We start from the raw sequence: 18,616 nt of genomic DNA, 5'->3' as shown, positions 1-18,616 counted from the left end.
CAGGGGCCTCTGGGTGACAGCGAGTACGACCTTATCACCTTGTAATTCACAGTAATTCAACCACCGTCAAATTACTCCGGCTAATCCGACTTTCCGCTAAGGCCTGTTAGAATTCTTATTCTCTGACATTTCTGGCCCCACAACCACATTCCTTCTCCAACCTTCGTACTGTACAACTTTTCGGCGCGGTTTGATTTCTGGGATTTTTTTAAGTCCCTGTCACATCAAAAGAAATTTTACTATTTTAAAGTATTAAATAAAATCTGTTTATAAATTTTTTTGACAGCTGAGTGCTAATTCGCGAGACAAATCTAATAAGCCTAATTAATCCATAATTTGGCTAATTCGCGAGACAAATCTAATGAGCCTAATTAATCCATAATTTGCTACAGTGATGCTATAGTAACCATCCGCTAATCATGAATTAGTATACTTCATTAGATTCGCCTCGCAGTTTATCCCTAGGATTCTGCAGTTAGTTTTATTATTAACTTTTATTTAATACTTCTAAATATTAAGATTTTCTTTGATGTGACGTAGACTAAAATTTAGTCCCTCAAACAAACAAAAAACACAGAATCCCAACCCAAAACTCACAGAAAACCCAGGCTGTGTTCACTTCCAAAATTTCTCTCTCCAAACTTCACTATTCACCTATCACATCAAATCTTTTACCTCATGTATGGAGTATCAAATGCATATAAATAAAAAACTAATTGTATAGTTTTGATGTACACGACGAGACGAATCTTTTGAGTCTAGTTAGGTCATGATAAGACAACAATTACCACAAACAAACGAAAAGTGCTACAGTGCGCCATAGTGTCCAATGTGACCTTTTTTACCACTATTTTACGGATCTAAACACAGCCCAAGCAGGCAGGCAGGCAGGCAGGCAGGCAGGCAACTTCCAAGTCGTGAGCGCAGGGCCACTCCAATGGAGAACCCCATCTTCGAAACCCCATCGTCACGGCGGCGTTTGACGCCTTCAACGGCCGCCTCGGCGACGCCGGCGCTGTCGACGCGGTGCAGGGCTTCCTCGACCTCGTCCGCACCGAGATCAGCTGGAACGCCGCCTTCTACGCCGAGGTGGAGGCCCAGATCTTGGTCGCCCGCCGGCGCTACGCGGAGGCGTTGCTCGAGGCGGCTTTCGAGCTGGGGCCGGATAGCGTGGCGGTGGCGGGCGGCCCCGAGCTGGCTGCGCGCGGCGCCACGTACGCTGAGCTGGCGGCGCGCACTGCGCCCTGCTGCTCCACCAAGACCAGGGCCAGGCCCTGGTGTTCCTCCTCATGCTTGGGGCCGGCGCCCACGCCCGAACCCGCGCTCCACTCGTCCCCGGTGTGCTCGCCGGGGCCTACGCGATCGCGTACGCCGCCTCTGGGGGAGCCGTGGCGCCGGGACCCGCGAGCCTCCTCAGGATCGCCGTACTAGTGATGTGTTTCCTCTTCGGATTTCTAGGTTGACTAGTCTGGACACCATGTCTACATTAGCAAGCGATACTCTAGTGTGCCATGCGGAGCCCCACACTCTAGATGGATAGACATCACACTAGAGCAAACATACGAATACTTGAGCAGTTGCCAGAATTCTAAAACTAATATGTTAACCATCGCAAGTACAGGGCGATCATACAATGCAAACATCGAATGATAACATAATCAGATCATGAAATATAAATCCGATAACTCACAATTTACTTCAAGCATATATAAGTAACCACAGTCTAAATCTATTACAAATGGCCGAGAATTACACGAGAGCACTAGAGAAGAACTCATACCAGAACTCCCGTGCAACTCCAGGGACTCGATGACTCCTGGACTCCTCCTAAACTCCCCTAACCTATAGACTAAAGCAAGAGAGCTTTGAGAGGTGTGTGTTCATTCCTCACCCCCTCCCCTCATATTTATAGCAGAGAGCCATAGGGTGAACAACAGGTGATCCTCCAAGAACCGACGCCTAGGATCAGTGGGACGCTGCCACGTCGAAGGAGTAAGGCGGTGGGGCCCATGGGCTGGTCGGCCGACTAGAGTGGTCGGCTTGCCTGCCCATGGCTCCAACCGCCCCCAACCGCTGGGGGTTGGGCTGTCTCAGTCCAACGTGTCTTGGCCTATCTTGAGTGGATTTGATTTGATCATTGGGCTACACTTGGCTCTTTTGAGCCTGAACTTGCGCTCTGATTTTATCTGCAATTTTATTCAGGGCCAAAGCGTGCTTGCGACCTGCAAATTAGCTCGAAAACACATCTTGCTATTTTCTAGACGTAAAGTGTGTTTACGAATTTATTTGATAAATAATGTGCGCAAGAAATGCAAACCCTCATGATTTTTCGATCAAATTGATGACTAGAATTGATCGTTAGTGAGCGTAAACAACAAGCCAAATTGAAACAAAAAGATAAGCACAAAGGTGGCAACCATGATCAGTGCAGATAGATGACATGAGCAAATAGAACCAAAATTCCAACCAGTAGTGTGACTCAGGATACAAACACACACCGACTGAACATGATAGCACTATATAGGTTCACCCAAACAGTAGAAGACAATAGAGATGGTAAGAAGTGGCTGCAGAGCGCCAGCGTAGGCGGGGAGAAACAAAGAACGACGCTACTGGTGGTAGCTCGCAAGAAAGCAGGGAAACTAGGGATGGCAAGAAAGTTTACCAGCTTGGGGGATGTTTGTGGGCTCTTGTTGGACCCTAAAATAGACTAAAAGTTTGAATTGGGCCAAAATTTTTTTATCGATTTGGTTTTATCTCGGGCCGGGCCGAATTGGACGAATTTCAGTGAAATTCGGTCCATTCGGGCCGAATCCCAGAAGTATGATTGTATTTACTATGGAAATAGCTAACCTACGACCTGTCGTACTGACGTGCGAGCGCGCGACCACACTGACCCGCCTCGCGTCTGTTTTCCGTCCGCGGCCCAACTACGGCCCAAACGAGGTGCCGCTTTGGTCTGCTGGATGCACCCATTAAAAATAAAATGAACTCTTTTTTGTATGAAGTTGTTCTAAAAATATTTTATCTACTTCATATTAGCTCCGTTTCGAGTATCGATTGCACCAATATATCCAACACAACGAGACAAACAAAACTAGACCTCACTTGCATATATTTTAACAATATTTTACACTAGTTGCAACTTATGTGATAACTTCTCTTTTGTGTAGTACATTATGTGTATATCATATTACTGTAGTAACACCTTATGTATATAACAACTATTGTTTTGTATCAACTCATGTGTATGAGTGCATCATCAATTTTATTTGTAGTAACTCGTATCTTATAGCTTATATGTTGGGCAACTCATGTGTATAATAGATGTTTTTGTGGCAACTTTGTACATGTGTGAAAAAAATTATTTTTATAGTAGTTTGTATATATAAATGTTGTGGCTCTAGGAAGAGGGCCATAACCGGGTGGCGTAGTGCATCCGCCTAATCCCAGATGGTGGTTACTCGGAGAAGTGTAAGCGATTACTCAGATCTCCTCATGAAGCAAGAACACAAGAACACTCGAGGATTTAGAGTGGTTCGGGCCGCCGGAGCGTAATACCCTACGTCCACTCAGAGTTGTATTGCTCTTGTGTCTGTGGATGAGTCTATCCTCTGCCTCCAAGTCTTTTTTTTAGACTTTAGTTCTTCTCTAACGGGCGTCTCCCTTTTATAGCGCAGGGAGGACGCGTACACAGGCGTTGGACCCCGACAGGTGGGTCCAAAAAGGATGTATAGTCTACCACGAAAAAGATATTGACGGTGATATAGTGATGGAGAATCTCTTGCCGGATACGCTTCATCGCCCTGTAGACTCTCTGACCGAGGGGGGGTCTTCACCTGTCCCATCGGCGAGGCGCCCGTTGAGGCAGCATAGGTTGCGGCGTAGACTGTTGGGTCTACCGCGCAGGCGTTATGATGGGCAAAGCCGAGCTGTCATGTGTAACTGGCGTAGCAGACTGACGCGCGTGGCGTGGGCGGCGCCAACAGCTGCACTGTGCGCCTTGGTAACTCGCGATCAACAATACAGCCTGGCAAAAGTCGCCTCGGGCTCTGCTGTGGCAGAGCGTGCTTACGTCTCCCGCATTGAAAGCGGTAGGTGGGCGAGTCTTTCCGAGGAAGCTTCATGGCCCCGCGCGTGCCTGCGCCTACGGACACGTGGCGTCTCCGGACCCCCCCAGGCGGGGTGTCTGTTCCCTCCCCGTTGTGGGGTCCGGATAGCATATGGGGGTTCAGGACCTCGTGAGAGGTCCGAGGCCCCACGACTGTTTTGGCTGAGTGCTCCCCTCTCCGGGACACGCGGCGTCACCGGACCCTTCCCTAGCAAGGAATGAGTCTGGGGCTGCTGACCAGGTGAGAAGGGCTTCGGACCGCGGGGATCCGGCTGCTCAAGTCGTCAGCGCATAGTCACGGATAACTACGAGGCTCTTGCCTAGACACAGCAACACCTCTAGGACACGTGGTGACACCGGACCCGTCCCTGAGCGGGAATCGGGTCCGGGACCGTTGGTCCGATGAGGTGGAGCCGGACCCCAGGGGTCTGGCTGCTCAGCTACTTAGGGCGTAGTTCCAGATAACTACGCAAGTCTTGACGCAGCAAGAGGGGGTACCCTAGTCCAGAGGTACCGACAGTGGCCCCCGGGCCCACATCGGGGGAGGTACGAACCCGCAGGTGGGGCCATTATCGTGACGTGTTCCGACGCAATCCTGGTTGCGTTGGCGTGCTCATGTCGAGAGCGGGTGCTCCGGACCCCCTATAGGTCGTAGCACTTGTTGCCAGGTTCAGGTACTATAGCGCTATCCGCAGGACGGCGAAGGTGCAGGCTTAGAGTACGGAACCAAGCTAAGCGGCTGCACGGACCTTGAACCGCCCATGGAGCGAGCACCACTTCCCCGGACCCGGCTTCAGGCGACCGTGGTAAGCGGTCTCCGCCGGAGCGGGCCACCGGAGTGGACTTGGGCGACCGTGGCGAGCGGTCTCCACCGAAGCGGGCCACCGGAGTGGACTTGAGCTGTTGCCATCGATCCAACAGGATATGTCACCGGACCTTGTAGTAGGGCATAGGAAACCACGCCTTATACTAGAAAGGAGTCCGGACCTCTAGCCACGGCAGCCTCGGATACTAGGGGACTCGTAACAGGGCAGTGAAGTGTGTAGGCTTAGGGTACGTTACCAGGCTAAGCGACTACGCAGAACTTCTCCACCCCAGGATACAAGCACCACTTCCCCGGAGCAGGTCCCTAGGAGTTCAGGCCGCCTTCCAACTAGAAGGGGTATCACAGCCTGTCCACAAGCCAGCAACTCAATGTGGATCGTTAGCAACAACGGAAAGACTCCGCACGAAAGAAGGAAACAGTCAAGCCGAACGGACAAGTGCCATTAAGTTAATGTAAACATAAGACTGAGAAAACAAATCTCCTTCATTACTTGGTTCGTGGTGTACATCAGAGGTCGGGATTACGAGGGCGAACCTCTACCGCTCTGGACCACTTGCTGGTGTCGCCTGTTTGTGCGATGAAGCCAGAGGTCGGGTTTACAAGGGCAGCCTTTTACCGCTCTGGACCACACGTAGGCACCACATCATTACAAAAGAGAAACACACTCAATCCTATCTAGTGGTAACCTACAGCTGTCGCCCCGTAAGGCATGCACGTTCCTGGCCGGAGTGGAGCTGCCACCTTGGAGGTTCCTCTCAGTCGTTGGGGGCGAATGCGCCATGGACGTGCCTATACAGCATCATCTAGCATCACCTCGGGAGCTTGCAGGGCCCTCCTTAGCACAAGAACTGTTTCATGCTCAGATAGCATGAGAACAACTTCTTTGGCTTTGAATGGGAGTGGCCCTGCCGTTGCCAGCTGCCGTTGGAAGCCAGCCCGATGGCTGCTCATAGTGAGCTGAAGCCAGCTTGACACCCTGGCGCGGCAGAAGGACGGGTGCTCGTTTGGACGAGCACGGAGTGTGGAGAAGGGCGGTCGTTCGCCGGCTCCACCTTGGTGCTGGAGCAGGGCCCCCGCGCCTTGAGGTGGAGGTCGACGCCTGTCTGCAGCAGCTCCAAGGGAGGCTTGAGCCAGGCAAGGGAGAAGGCGACAGACATCCTTCCCGAGTCACAACCATCGGCTCCAGGCTCCATCTTGAGAGGAAACCTTGAGCCGACGCCGTGCCGCCGCAGGGGACCCCGGGTGGTTGCTTGAGAGAAATCCTTGAGCTGACGCTAAGGTGTCGCAGGGTGACGCGCAGCAGGCGTCGCCCCTGCGCGCCACCGTGCCGGCTCTGAGGTGTCGTAGTGGCGACACACAGCAGGTGCCGCTGCCGTGCGCCACCGCACCGAGGACACTGCTGCCTCGGTGTCAGGGCATGCGGCGTAGGTGACGCCGTGCCACTCTTCATCTTCTCATCGTCGTTGCAGAGTGTCGGTACCTTAGGACTGGGGTTCCCCCTCTTGCCATGTCAAGACTCGTGTAGTTATCAGTAACTACGCCCTAAGGAGCTGAGCAGCCGGACCCCTGGGATCCGGCTCCATCTCATCAGACCTACGGCACCGAACCCGCTTCCCGCTCGGGGCAGGTCCGGTGTCGCCACGTGTCCCGGAGAAGAAAGCGCTCAGGGCCAAGCGGCTGGGGGCCCCGGACCCCCACATACTATTCGGACCCCTCAGCATGGAGAAAACAGACACCCCACCCGGGGGGGTCCGGAGCCGCCACGTGTCCGCAGGTGGCGGCACGCGAGCGCGCCGTGATGCTTCCCCGGGAAGACTCACCTACCTACCGCATACAATGCAGTAGGTGGAAGTGCGCACTGCCATAAGGAAGCCCGAGGCAGCTTTGGCCAGGTTGCACTGTTAGTTGCGTGTTACCAAGGAGCACAGAGCAGTCGCTGGCGCCGCCTACTCCGCGTATGTCAGCCTACTATGCCAGTTGGATACGATGGCTCGGCTTCGCCCATTAAGGCACCTACACGGTAGCCTCGACAGACTACGCCGCAAGCTACATTGCCCAACGGGCGCCTCGCCGATGGGACAAATGAAGACCCCCCTCGGTCAGAGAGTCTACAGGACGAGGAAGCGTATCCGAGAAGAAATCCCCAACCACTGTAGCACCATTAGTATCTTTCCAGTATAGTATACATCCTTGTTGGGCCCACCTGTCGGGGTCCAACGCCTGTGTACGCGTCCTCATTTGCTCTATAAAAGGGAGACGCCCGTTAGAAAAGTTCTCAGGCCCAGGAGAAGCCCGGGCTGGGCAGAGGATAGACTCATTCATACCTAGTGCAATACACCACACAGTGGATGTAGGGTATTACGCTCCGGCGGCCCGAACCACTCTAAAATCCGTGTGTTCTTGCGTTCTTGCCCCGAAGCTAGATCGGCCTAATAGCTTAGCACTTCCCCGAGTACTCCCCCTCGGGAAATAGGCGGGTGCGTTCCGCCACCCGGCTGTGGGTACCCCCAAAAGCCCGCGACACAGAGGATGAGCTCAACCTCAGAAGCCAGGAGGTGAGCGAAGATCTGGCCAACGCTTGCGCGCTCCCCACGGACAGTGCCAGATGTCGTGGCTCTAGGAAGAGGGCCACAGCCGGGTGGCGTAGTGCACTCGCCTGATCCCAGAGGGTGGTTACTCGGGGAAGTGCAAGCGATTACTCAGATCTCCTTATGAAGCAAGAACACAAGAACACTAGAGGATTTAGAGTGGTTCAGGCCACCGGAGTGTAATACCCTACGTCCACTGAGAGTTGTATTGCTCTTGTGTCTGTGGACGAGTCTATCCTCTGCCTCTAAGTCTTTTTTTTAGACTTTAGTTCTTCTCTAATGGGCGTCTCACTTTTATAGCGCAGGGAGGACGCGTACACAGGTGTTGGACCACAACAGGTGGGTCCAACAAGGATGTATAGTCTACCACGAAAAAGATATTGATGGTGCTATAGTGATGGAGAATCTCTTGCCGGATACGCTTCATCGCCCTGTAGACTCTCTGACCGAGGGGGGTCTTCACCTGTCCCATCGGCGAGGCGCCCGTTGAGGCAACGTAGGTTGCGTCGTAGACTGTTGGGTCTACCGCGCAGGCATTATGATGGGCAAAGCCGAGCTGTCATGTCTAACTGGCGTAGCAGACTGACGCGCGTGGCGTGGGCGGCGCCAACAGCTGCACTGTGCGCCTTGGTAACTCGCGATCAACAATACAGCCTGGCAAAAGTCGCCTCGGGCTCTACTGTGGCAGAGCGCGCTTACGTCTCCCGCATTGAAAGTGGTAGGTGGGCGAGTCTTCCCGAGGAAGCTTCATGGCCCCGCGCGTGCCTGCGCCTGCGGACACGTGGCGGCTCCGGACCCCCCAGACGGGGTGTCTGTTCCCTCCCCGCTATGCGGTCCGGATAGCATATGGGGGTCCGGGACCTCGTGGGAGGTCCGGGGCCCCGGCTGTTTTGGCTGAGCGCTCCCCTCTCCGGGACACGCGGCGTCACCGGACCCTTCCCTAGCAAGGAATGGGTCTAGGGCTGCTGACCGGGTGAGAAGGGCTTCGGACCGCGGGGATCCGGCTGCTCAAGCCGTCAGCGCGTAGTCACAGATAACTACGAGGCTCTTGCCTAGACACAGCAACACCTCTGGGACACGTGGTGACACCGGACCCGTCCCTGAGTGGGAAGCGGGTCCGGGACTGTTGGTCCGGTGAGGTGGAGCCGGACCCCAGGGGTCTGGCTGCTCAGCTACTTAGGGCGTAGTTCCGGATAACTACGCGAGTCTTGACGCAGCAAGAGGGGCTACCTTAGTCCAGAGGTACCGACAATAAACTTATATGTATGATAACTTACTCTTTTTTACTACTCATCTGTGTAACATATTATATTTATAAAAATTTATGTATATGACTAATTCTATTTTTGTGATAACTTATATTCACAACAAATTATGCTATTGTGACAACTTTATTATGTAACAACTTATAAATATATTTTTATAACTATTATCTTACATGTGTTGTAACTTATATCTACTATATGTGGCTCATGTGCATATTAGACTCTATTTTTTGGCAACTTTTATTTTACGTATGTGACAACTTTTATTTTTATGACAATTTATATAGAAATTTGATACCTATTCTTTTTTACTACTTATGTGTACGACATTTTGTGTTTGTGACAACTTATGTATATGACTGATTTTGTTTGTGAAAACTTATGTTTACAATAGATTATGCTTTTTGTGACAACTTTATTCTTTAATAATAATTTATAATTTTTTTTATAATAATTTTTATCTTATATGTGTGGCAACTCGTGTATATGAAATAATTTTTATGGCAACTTATGTGTATAACATGTAGTAACTTGCTACCAGTGAAAAATATATTTAATATATATGTAAGCGGGATTTAGTTTTGACCGTCTCATCGCGCAAAACACAAAGGTGCAAAGGTGCAATTGGTATTCAAAATAGAGTTTTTACGAAAGAGATAAAATATTTTTTAGAAAATCATTTTATACTAAAAATGATACAGTAGTCTCCTAGAGCTTCGGCACGCCCGCATCGGGTTTCTTGAAGACAGGTTGGTCCTCCTCGCACGTCCGCATTTCCGGCTCCGCACGGTCCTGCTTGTTGCCAGGTGTCCTCTGCCCTTTTTGCAAAAAGGTTTTTCAATTTTACCATAATCAACCCGCAGTTCGTCGTTTCCGAAAGGGTTAATTGGATCCATGTCATTATAATTTTGCAAGTTTTGTGATCCGCCATTACAATTCACCTATTTCGAACGATGCCATTACAATTCTTATATTCTCTGAGACATGTCATTTTATACGTATTTGATGCCCTCGGACCCACTTGCAGGCGCCCATATTACCGTATAGACCAAAATGCCCCCGCTGCTACGATTCTCTCTCCACTCACACACAGCCGGCCCCATGTCATCCCCTTCCTCCGAACACGTCGCCGCCCTTACTCCGCACGCGCGATGCCGTGCCGCACCTCGGCCCCTGCTCCACGCCGGCACCGCCGTTCCACGCCTCCGCCCCTGCTCCGCGCACGCAGCGCCTACGAGGCCCGCGCCGCCGCCGCCGTGCCGCGCCTCCGCCCCTGATCCCAGTCCCCCTCCTCCCCGTCGGGGCTGAGCGCGCGGGACTCCGCAAGAAACAGTACGCAGCGGCGGCGACGGCCCCGGCGGCCAAATCCCTCACCAAATCCAGCACAGCACAGAGCTCGCCGGCGGAGAACGGCTCGAGCGGCCGGGCGGAGCCTCTCCCGAGGGACGAGGTCGTCCGGCGCCTGCGCGTGCTGCGGCTGCACACCAGCCTCGCCACCGTCGACGTCAACAAGTGCAGCTTCGGCGCGCACCGCTCGGCCATCCCGGAGCTGGTGGGGCTCCTCCGCCGCGGCGGCCCGCGGGAGCGCCGCGAGGCGGCCACGACCCTCTACGAGCTCTGCAAGCTGCCGGAGAACCGCCGCCGTGCCGTGCGCGAGAGCGCCGCGCCCGCGCTCGCCGACTTCGCCGCCGTCGGCTCCGCCCGCGCCGTCGAGGTGCTCGGCCTCCTCGCCAAGTGCCGCGAGGGGCGCCAGCAGCTGTGCATCGAGCAGGCCGTGCTCGTCCTCAGTTCCTTCCCTCTCTGCTCTGCTCCGTCAGGCCACTCTGCTCCGGCCTCCGGCCACATATGAAGGGGACTTCCAATTCAGATGCTTGGGAGATCGATCCAGTAGGGAAACTAGAAATTCGATTGCCAGGGAGCTCGATTCGCTGGCCAATTTTGTCTCTCTGTGCTAGTTTGATTGATTTGTGAGGAAGATTTTGATTAATTTGGCAGAGAAGGTGAGGAAGCACTCCTCCAACAGCGGGCCGTCGAACCGCTGGACGATCTGCTCGAGCTTGCCGAACGGGAGAGGGATGGGGACGGGGCAGCTGTACGGGAGCCAGCGCTCCAACACCGGCGGCGGCAGCACCCGTGCCGCGGTTGATGCGTGCCCGCGTGGATGCCGCTCGTCTACTCGCTCGCAGGGGATATGGTGGAGTGCTCCGGTCCCACGCCATTGCTGTCCGCGCTTCTACCCGTCGCCGCGTCGGGGCTGCCTCCTCGTCCGCCGCCGCAAGCAACGGCGGATCCCGGGCCCCGCCGCCGGCCTACTACTCCGACCCGTTCGTCCCCTGCAACCTCCTCTCCCCAGCCGTTGCCGACGCGCTCCTCACCGCCGTGCTCGCGTGCTCCCACCTCACCGGGAATCTGCGTCTCGGCCGTGAGGCGCACGCGTTCGCCCTGAAGAGCGGACTTCTGGACGGCGACGAACGGTGGCGCGGAGCAGGGGCGTGGCGCAGCACGGCGGCGCCGGCGCGGGCCTCGCATGACAACGAGCAGAGGAAAGGAGAGGGGGGGGAGAAAAAAGGACGGAGAAAGGGGATGACATGTGGGGCTGGCGGTCTATGAGTGGGGTGAGAGAATCATAGCAGGGGTATTTTGGTCTATACGGTAGTATGGATATCTGCGGGTGGGCCTGGAAGCATCAAATACGTATAAAATGGCATGGCTCAAAGAAGATGTGAATTGTAATGACATCGTTCGAAATAGGTGAATTATAATGGGAGATCAGGGAGTTTGGAAAATTATAATGGCATGAATCTAATTAACCCTTTCCGAAAAGCTCCCCGCAAACCGAACCCTAGCTTCTCTCTCCTTCCAGCCGCCGCCCCTCCTTTCTCGCCCGCGCACGCCTCCCGGCTGAGGCTGTTCCTCGAGCAACGGAAGCCCACGCGGCCTCCGGCAGGGACGGCGGGCTCCCGGCGGAGGGGGACATGGAGTGGAAAAGCCCGTTCCTCCCGGCGCTGTTGGAGATCTGGGTGGGGGGAGCCGCCGTCCCCAGAGCCGGCCAACACCGCGGCCATGGTGGTGACCGGCGCGCTCGCCTTGGTTCCTGCTGCTGCTGCAGCTTCTGCTCATCTCCGCCACAATCTTCGCCGCCACCGTCAAGTACTCCTTCATAGCCGTGCTCCTGCTCTCATCGCGCTCCTACGACCGGCTTCGTCGCCAGGTACCCTTTCTTCCTCCTCCGTCGTCCGCATTTCTCCGCGGTACACTCACAGCAGCATTCTGTTGCTTGCTTGCGCTTGCGCCTATCCCCCTGTTGTCTCAATTTGAAATCCCCATCCCGGAATCGGAAAATAAAATTAGAAGATGAAAAGGAAAAGCTCTCGATCTCTAGGGATCTCCGTATTCGTGTGCGCCGCACCTTCTCTGTGCTGATGTCTCATCGGTACAGAGCCGGGGAGGGCCATGCCGTCCTGATGGGGTAGGGAGCACGCGGGCCTCGTCCCTCGCCTATGTTCACTACCGGTGCCGTGAGATAAGTGCCTCTTCCTCCCTATGTATCTGCTCCATCTGGTTCACAACCTCCTCATCCCACCCCTGTTCCAAACCCTAGGTCTATGGTTTCCTATCTTCGTCCCCCTATCTGTAAGATCAGTGAGCTCTCATGTTCTCACCCCTGGCTTCCACTTTTGAGCTTAGTGCATACTTTGCCATGGCCTGATATCTGAATTTTTTGCTGTGTTCGTAGAGGTGCTGCTCCGGCAATGGTGCCCTTGACCTGTGATCAGGATAGGGTCGTAGATATGAACAGGTACCCATGTTTTCTGTCTTCCTTTTCTGATCTTTATGCCTATGATTTGCGGCAAAAAAATAGCTGCTTTTTTTTGTTTAGAGGCTTCCTACCTTTGATCTTGTGAACTGCATCTTTATTGGGTCTAGATTTTACTTCTCCTGGTGCCGGCGGTGAGGATTGTGAATCTGTACCTTGTGCTTCGATGGACAATAATTTGTTGGACCAAGTCATTATTGTACATACCATTATCTTCAGAAGGTAAGTTCTGTACCCCTTTACTTTATTATATGTCCTCATTGCATTACTTGCCAAACTTTTCCTTTTATAATATAGTGAGGGTTCCTCGAAATGTGGATATTGATTAGAAGAAATTTCTTCAATAAGTTTTGAAACTTGAGCAAATTTGGACTTTGACTTTGTTTTCTGTAGTCTGAAATTTGATGCTGGCCTTTTGCCTCACTTATAGATTTGTGACAGTGAAAAATTTTCATATATAATCAACTCGAATAATGAGCTAACACACAATTCCACCAAAAGTTATTCATAATTCATCTATGAGCAGCAGGTGCAGAGGATCATGTTATATGCATTTGGTTTTGGAAGCTCATTAGACATTTGTCTCACTGTCTGCATTGAGAAGAAAATATTGTAGGTGTGTTTCTCTTTGCAAGTCTGCTATGACACAGTAAATGATGGTATTATATAAACAATAATTTAGGTTCTATCTTTTGATTCCCATGTCAAACCCATTGTTCTTCTGATTTGCTTCAATGCAGTTTTATTTTAATCAAGTAAGCTAGCACAAAGTATTTTGTTGTAGGCATGGCCTCATGATGAAGGTGAACTTATAAGCTGTCACTCCACACCCAAGAACTTGATAAGCAATAGGAGACAGCCTTCTTGTAATTTTGTAAACCAGTACTTGTTTCACTTTGTATACTAGGATGTGTGGCTCTGATGTGTGATACTCCTATGATGATTGTTTTCAGTTTCGTTAAGAGTCTTTCTATGCAGGTTTAGGCTGAAACTTTAAGCTACTGGAATATAAATTTAGAGTGCAATCTAAGCATTCAGACACACGGTTAGAGTGAAACTGTGAACTGTTTGCTTCAAGGCAGCCAATGGTATGTTTATGAAAGATATTATTTGGTTTCTATCTTTGGCATGTGTGTCACTTCACAAATCATAACTTTACAGCATACTCTTAAACAACAATCTAGGAAGGATTCCACTAAACAAACAAGAGAAGACAGTACATGCCTACCTCAAGTATTATGCGAGATAGCTTACTGTTGTGTTGTTTTGGTGAAAAATAACTGAGATAGCAACTCGAAAATATTCCTAAGAAGGATCATTAGAACACCATTGTGAATTTCAGCATTGCTCCTTATTGGCAGTTTAATTCGCTACTCAGTTTGTTGGTGACTGGGCTGTTACGTTATGCTTGTTTTTAATGTAGAGTCCAAGCAAGGATGGACAAGAAGGGGATGGACTCATTTTAGCTCTACCAGTTGGGGCCAGCCATCAAACTCCCATGTCATCGCCTGCTGCTCGACATTTGATGTTGAAGAGCAGTTATGTTAATTATCTAAATATCCTTTGGAGACCTCGTGGCTGCAAAATGTGTGCTGTGCTTCTTCTGTTTAGTGACATGAAACTGCTTGACAACCATACTATTTGGATGGGTATTCAATGCTATCAGTTAAAATGTTTATTAACTATGAATCTTGATCGTAACATATAATATATGGTTAGATAGAACCCTATGTGGAGGCCACACAGCCAGCGACATCAACACTTATGGGCAACATGGCGTTGACCCTATCTACAATCAAGCGTATTCTTAAATCTTATTGCTGAGCAAGATGGATTTATCTAAATAAAATCTTTGTTGTTTCTAAGCCTGTGTTCCATCCAAACTTCCACGGCTATCCACCTGATTTGTTATTCAGAGGTAGGTTAATTATTACTAAACCATTACATTGAGATTCTGATAGGGCGCGCATAATGTTCTAGTGACGCTTAACGTCCTATGGAGCACGCACCAGCAGGAGTTGGGGACAGGTGCACTTCGCCGCCTGCTGAGCATACACGTGCTAATGTGGGATAGGATGTCGCGCAATTGATTTGTGCGCGACCTATCGCGTGTTATCCCGGTTCCAAATATATAAGCTTGGGCAGAGAAGTCTAGAATTTCTTTCGCCCATCAAAGCTTGACCTGAATATATTATATTATTCAACGGGTTTCCATGACTATTGGGCAAATGATACACTGGCAGCGGTGCCAATTTCTATTCTGAAATCTGAAGCTCTCAGCTACTCTTGAAGTAACCGAACATGGTGTAGACCGTCTGCAGCATCGACGGCACGAAGATGAGCGCCACGGCGGCGGCGAGCGAGACGGCCACCCACGGCGACGGGAAGAAGTGCAGCACGAAGCCGCCACACCAGCTGCTCACGCGCCGGGCCCGGTGCCGGGCCACGGCGTCGAGCATCTCGCCGTACGCGTCGGGGAGCCGCGCCCCGACGGTCTCCTCGCCGAGCTCCCGGAACAGGGCCACCAGCCCGTCGGTGCGCCGCGTGCTGGCGAGGACCCCTCGCTTGCGGAGCATGGCCGCGTCCTGCTGGCACCGGACCAGGCCCTCCATCCGCGCCACGTGCGCCGTCACGCACGCGCCGTGCGCCCAGTAGAAGTGCTTCTCGAAGGCCACGAGGTTGTGGAGCACCGCCGCGCTGTACTCGTGGACGTGGAAGCACGGCACGCTCATCACGGCCACCGGGCTCGCCGGGTGGCGCCAGAACCCCATGTCCAGGTCGCCGCAGCGCGACGACGACGCCTGCCGGAACCATACCGCCGACCGTCGGAGCTCCATGGCGCAGGGGAACAGGCGCTCCGACTCTTTCTTTATCTTGAGGAGCTTCCGCGGCGTGGAGAGGACGCAGTACTTGTCCTTGGGCACGCGGGACCAGTGGAAGAGATGCAGGACGTGGTGGAACTCACCCGCGGCGTCGCCGGCGCAGCGCGTTCGCTTCGGGCAGATGTCGTCGAAGCATCCCAGCACGAGCTCCTCGACGGAGTGCCGGAGCCTGAGCCCCGAGCACGAGGCGGCGAGGAGCCTGACGGCCGCCAAGGGGACCTGGTTCTCGAGCACGAGCATGTCCAGCTTGATGTCGTCGGCGTGCTGCGCCACGGCCATGTGCAGGATGAAGTAATCCCTGTTGATGGACGCCGCCCACGCCACGCTGTCGGCGTCATCCCCGGTGCCGGTCTTGCTGAGCATCATGCTCACCACGAGGACGAAGCAGCTGTCCAGCAGCAGCATCTCCAGGAACCTGTCCTCGTCGTCCAGGGTCTCCGCGGTGGCCGCGTCAGCGTCGCCGTCGACGGAGAACTCGTCGCGGAGGCGGTCTCGCTCCCGGCAGAGCGCCGCGATGTACCCGTCCACGTCGAGCCCCCACTGGTCCTGCAGGTAACGCATGAACGGCAGCTTGGCGTCCTCCGGGAAGGGGAGGCCACGGTCGCCGCGGTGGAACGGGCCGATGGCCACGGCGCGCACCGCGTGGAGCGCCTCCACGGGCTCGCGCCGCGCGCACGGCCGGAAGATCGTCCCCGAGCGCTCGCCGAGATACCACAGCATCGGAGTCCGCGAGATGAGGTCTCGGAGCACGGCTGTGTTCACCGTCGCCGACGTCAGCTTGCGCAGCCACTTCTTCTCGTTTCCGCCGCCGCCACCCACCGGCGCCGCGCCACCATAGGTGGTGCCAAGGGCGGCGCCCAAGTTCGCGTCCGCCGCGATGTCGATCAGGTGGTGATGGTTCCCCGCCATGGCGGTTGCTCCATCTATGTCTGATGGGAAGCTCATCGGAATCAATTGGTAGAGGTCAACACCGAATTGAACTTGTCACTGTTTTTTATTATAATTAGTGGGCAGAACGACTCTAATAAATTGATCTTTTCCTTTCCCCTTTCTCACTGTATAGGGAAATTCTTTTTCTTAATTTCAACATATATAAAAGAAGTATTCCAGCAGATTGATTTTCTCCCTTTCTCTATAGAAAGGGAGATACGATGTCTCCCCTTTCTATTGGGGATTGGAAAGAAATTATTAGGAATTGAGAAAAAAATGAGATGAAAAATCAATCTGCTGGAGTAGTTTTTTTCAACATCAATCCCCTATATTGAGAAAAAGTAGAAAGTAGAAGATCAATCTTCTGTTGGAGTTGCTCAATCCCCTATATTTAGCCTTGGATCGCGGCGGGATTGGGCCCGGGTGAGAAAGGCGTTCAGCGATATCTCGATCTCTTCTTCATCTTGGAATCACCTTTATCAGGCTTCGCCAGCTACACCCTTCAGCAGTCCTTCGGTGCTCCGCCTTCGTCGGACCTCCGAAGCTGCTCGTCCTTGGAATCTTTTAGCCGAACCTTCGTCAACACTGCCCTTCGGTAGCCCTTCGGTTACATGGTGTGGAAGAGCATCAAGTTGGTGGCGTCAACAATATTGCTTGCCTTAGAAATAGTAGATAAATAAGCTCATTTTTTTCCAATATAAGAGATTGATGTTGAAAAAACCTACTCCAGCAGATTGATTTTCCATCTATTTTTCCCTTTTATTTTTTCTCAATCCCCAATAATTTCTCTCCAATCCCTAATATAAAGAGGAGACATCGTATATCCCTTTCCATATAGAAAAGGGGAAAAATCAATTTGTTAGAGTATTTCTTATATATATTTTAAAATTGAGAAAGAGGGTTTCTCTGTATGGTGAAAAGGGGAAAATCAACATGTTGGAGTTGCTCGCCATTAACCCTGCCGAGCATGAAAGATTGGCGCAAGGTCCACAATAAGTGTCAAGCGCATTCTGCTGACCTCAGTATGAAACAGTGGGGAAAGAAGTGAAAACGAGAATGATACATTTGTCGGGCTCGATGTCACGTGCAGTCTAATGTCATTGTGATCTTCATAATGCAGACTTGAAATGGACAGATCGTAGTATTTCTTGGAGGGACTTCTTACCCAACGGCATCTGGACTTGTTATTTTTGTATCACGCTACTATCGGCACGAGACAGAAAAAGACTGTGTTCCTGGACGCCACGGGCAAGGCATTCCGACGAACACCTTCCTGGATGCTGCCATATCCCTGCCTTTGGTGTACGCATCGATCAACCTAGTGTAGACGAACACGTTACCAGGAGGCACGGCCTTGGCGGCGCGTGCGTGGACCTAGTAGCCCCAGAGGGGTGTGAGGCCGGCGTAGGAGGCGAGGACGGTGCATACGAGGTGGGGGCCGGGCCCGTGTCTCCGCGGCATGCGCCCGAAGAGCGAGAACGCGAGGCCGGGCATGATTGTGCAAGGGCGGAGACGAGGACCGCGTAGCCGTGGAGATTGGCGGCGGTGAGATGGGCAGAAGGCGCGGGGTGCGTCAGCGAGGCGGCCCATGGCGGCGTAGGGGGAGACGAGCTGCATGAGGAGCACCTGGTGCGGGTGCAGGCGCGGACCCGGGCCTGTGGAATTGACAAGGCGAGCGGGAATTGGGGAGGCGTGCGCGGCGCGGCGGCGGGAGGTGGGCCGAGTGGAAAGCACCGTGTAGCCTTGCGATATCTGGAAGCTTCACCATGATCCGAGAGGACGACGACACGAATGACACATATAAATAGATCTTCACCGTTAACTTTTCATCTGATGGTCACAATATTATTTGCTGTCGTGGCTTAATGGTTGAGCTTGGAATGCACGAGCTCTAGAGTGAAAAAATGGGGCGGTGCGTGCGCGTGCGAATGTGCGATCCGACCGGCGGCCGTTGCTCTTCTTTCCTCGTTCCTGTCTTGGTGGTGTTGTGTCATGTGGCTTAATTAGGAGGAAACGCATGAGATGAAAATCAATTTCTCCGTACAAACTATAGAAACTTCAATCTAGATCATCGGATTAACATTCAAAGGTATGGGAAATTGGGTAATTTTACAATATAAACTTGTTTTTGTATTGGGTAATCACACTTTTGCAAATCCCCCCTCCCACCACCCTGCTATATTTACTCCCTGTAGTT

The 18,616-nt window shown here is 52.5% G+C and overlaps 1 protein-coding gene and 1 long non-coding RNA gene across 4 annotated transcripts; one reads left to right on the top strand and one right to left on the bottom strand.

Annotated features, from left to right (window-relative positions):
• The first annotated feature begins 11,600 nt into the window (after positions 1–11,600).
• On the top strand, positions 11,601–14,292 carry LOC120707730. 3 transcript variants are annotated; one of them, XR_005689076.1, is made up of 5 exons: positions 11,601–12,001; positions 12,142–12,589; positions 12,718–12,829; positions 13,586–13,695; positions 14,031–14,292. It is a non-coding gene; the product is annotated as an uncharacterized LOC120707730 (long non-coding RNA). The 3 variants fall into 3 exon arrangements; XR_005689075.1 differs by having other exon boundaries at positions 11,603–12,001; positions 12,173–12,589; XR_005689074.1 differs by having other exon boundaries at positions 11,604–12,001; positions 12,230–12,589.
• Positions 14,293–14,737: 445 nt separating this feature from the next.
• On the bottom strand, positions 14,738–16,502 carry LOC120707729. The gene has a single exon (XM_039992725.1). The coding sequence runs from the start codon at positions 16,432–16,434 to the stop codon at positions 14,884–14,886; it is 1,551 nt and encodes a 516-aa protein (XP_039848659.1). The 5' UTR covers positions 16,435–16,502; the 3' UTR covers positions 14,738–14,883.
• Positions 16,503–18,616: the final 2,114 nt, after the last annotated feature.

Source organism: Panicum virgatum, chromosome 5K (assembly GCF_016808335.1).
Source record: "Panicum virgatum strain AP13 chromosome 5K, P.virgatum_v5, whole genome shotgun sequence".
Taxonomy (NCBI): domain Eukaryota; kingdom Viridiplantae; phylum Streptophyta; class Magnoliopsida; order Poales; family Poaceae; genus Panicum; species Panicum virgatum.
This window is presented reverse-complemented; position numbering and strand designations above follow the sequence as displayed.

Bases quoted from the DNA above. Each gene is read 5' to 3' on its own strand.
- LOC120707729 (XM_039992725.1), bottom strand. From the start codon at position 16,434: ATGAGCTTCCCATCAGACATAGATGGAGCAACCGCCATGGCGGGGAAC.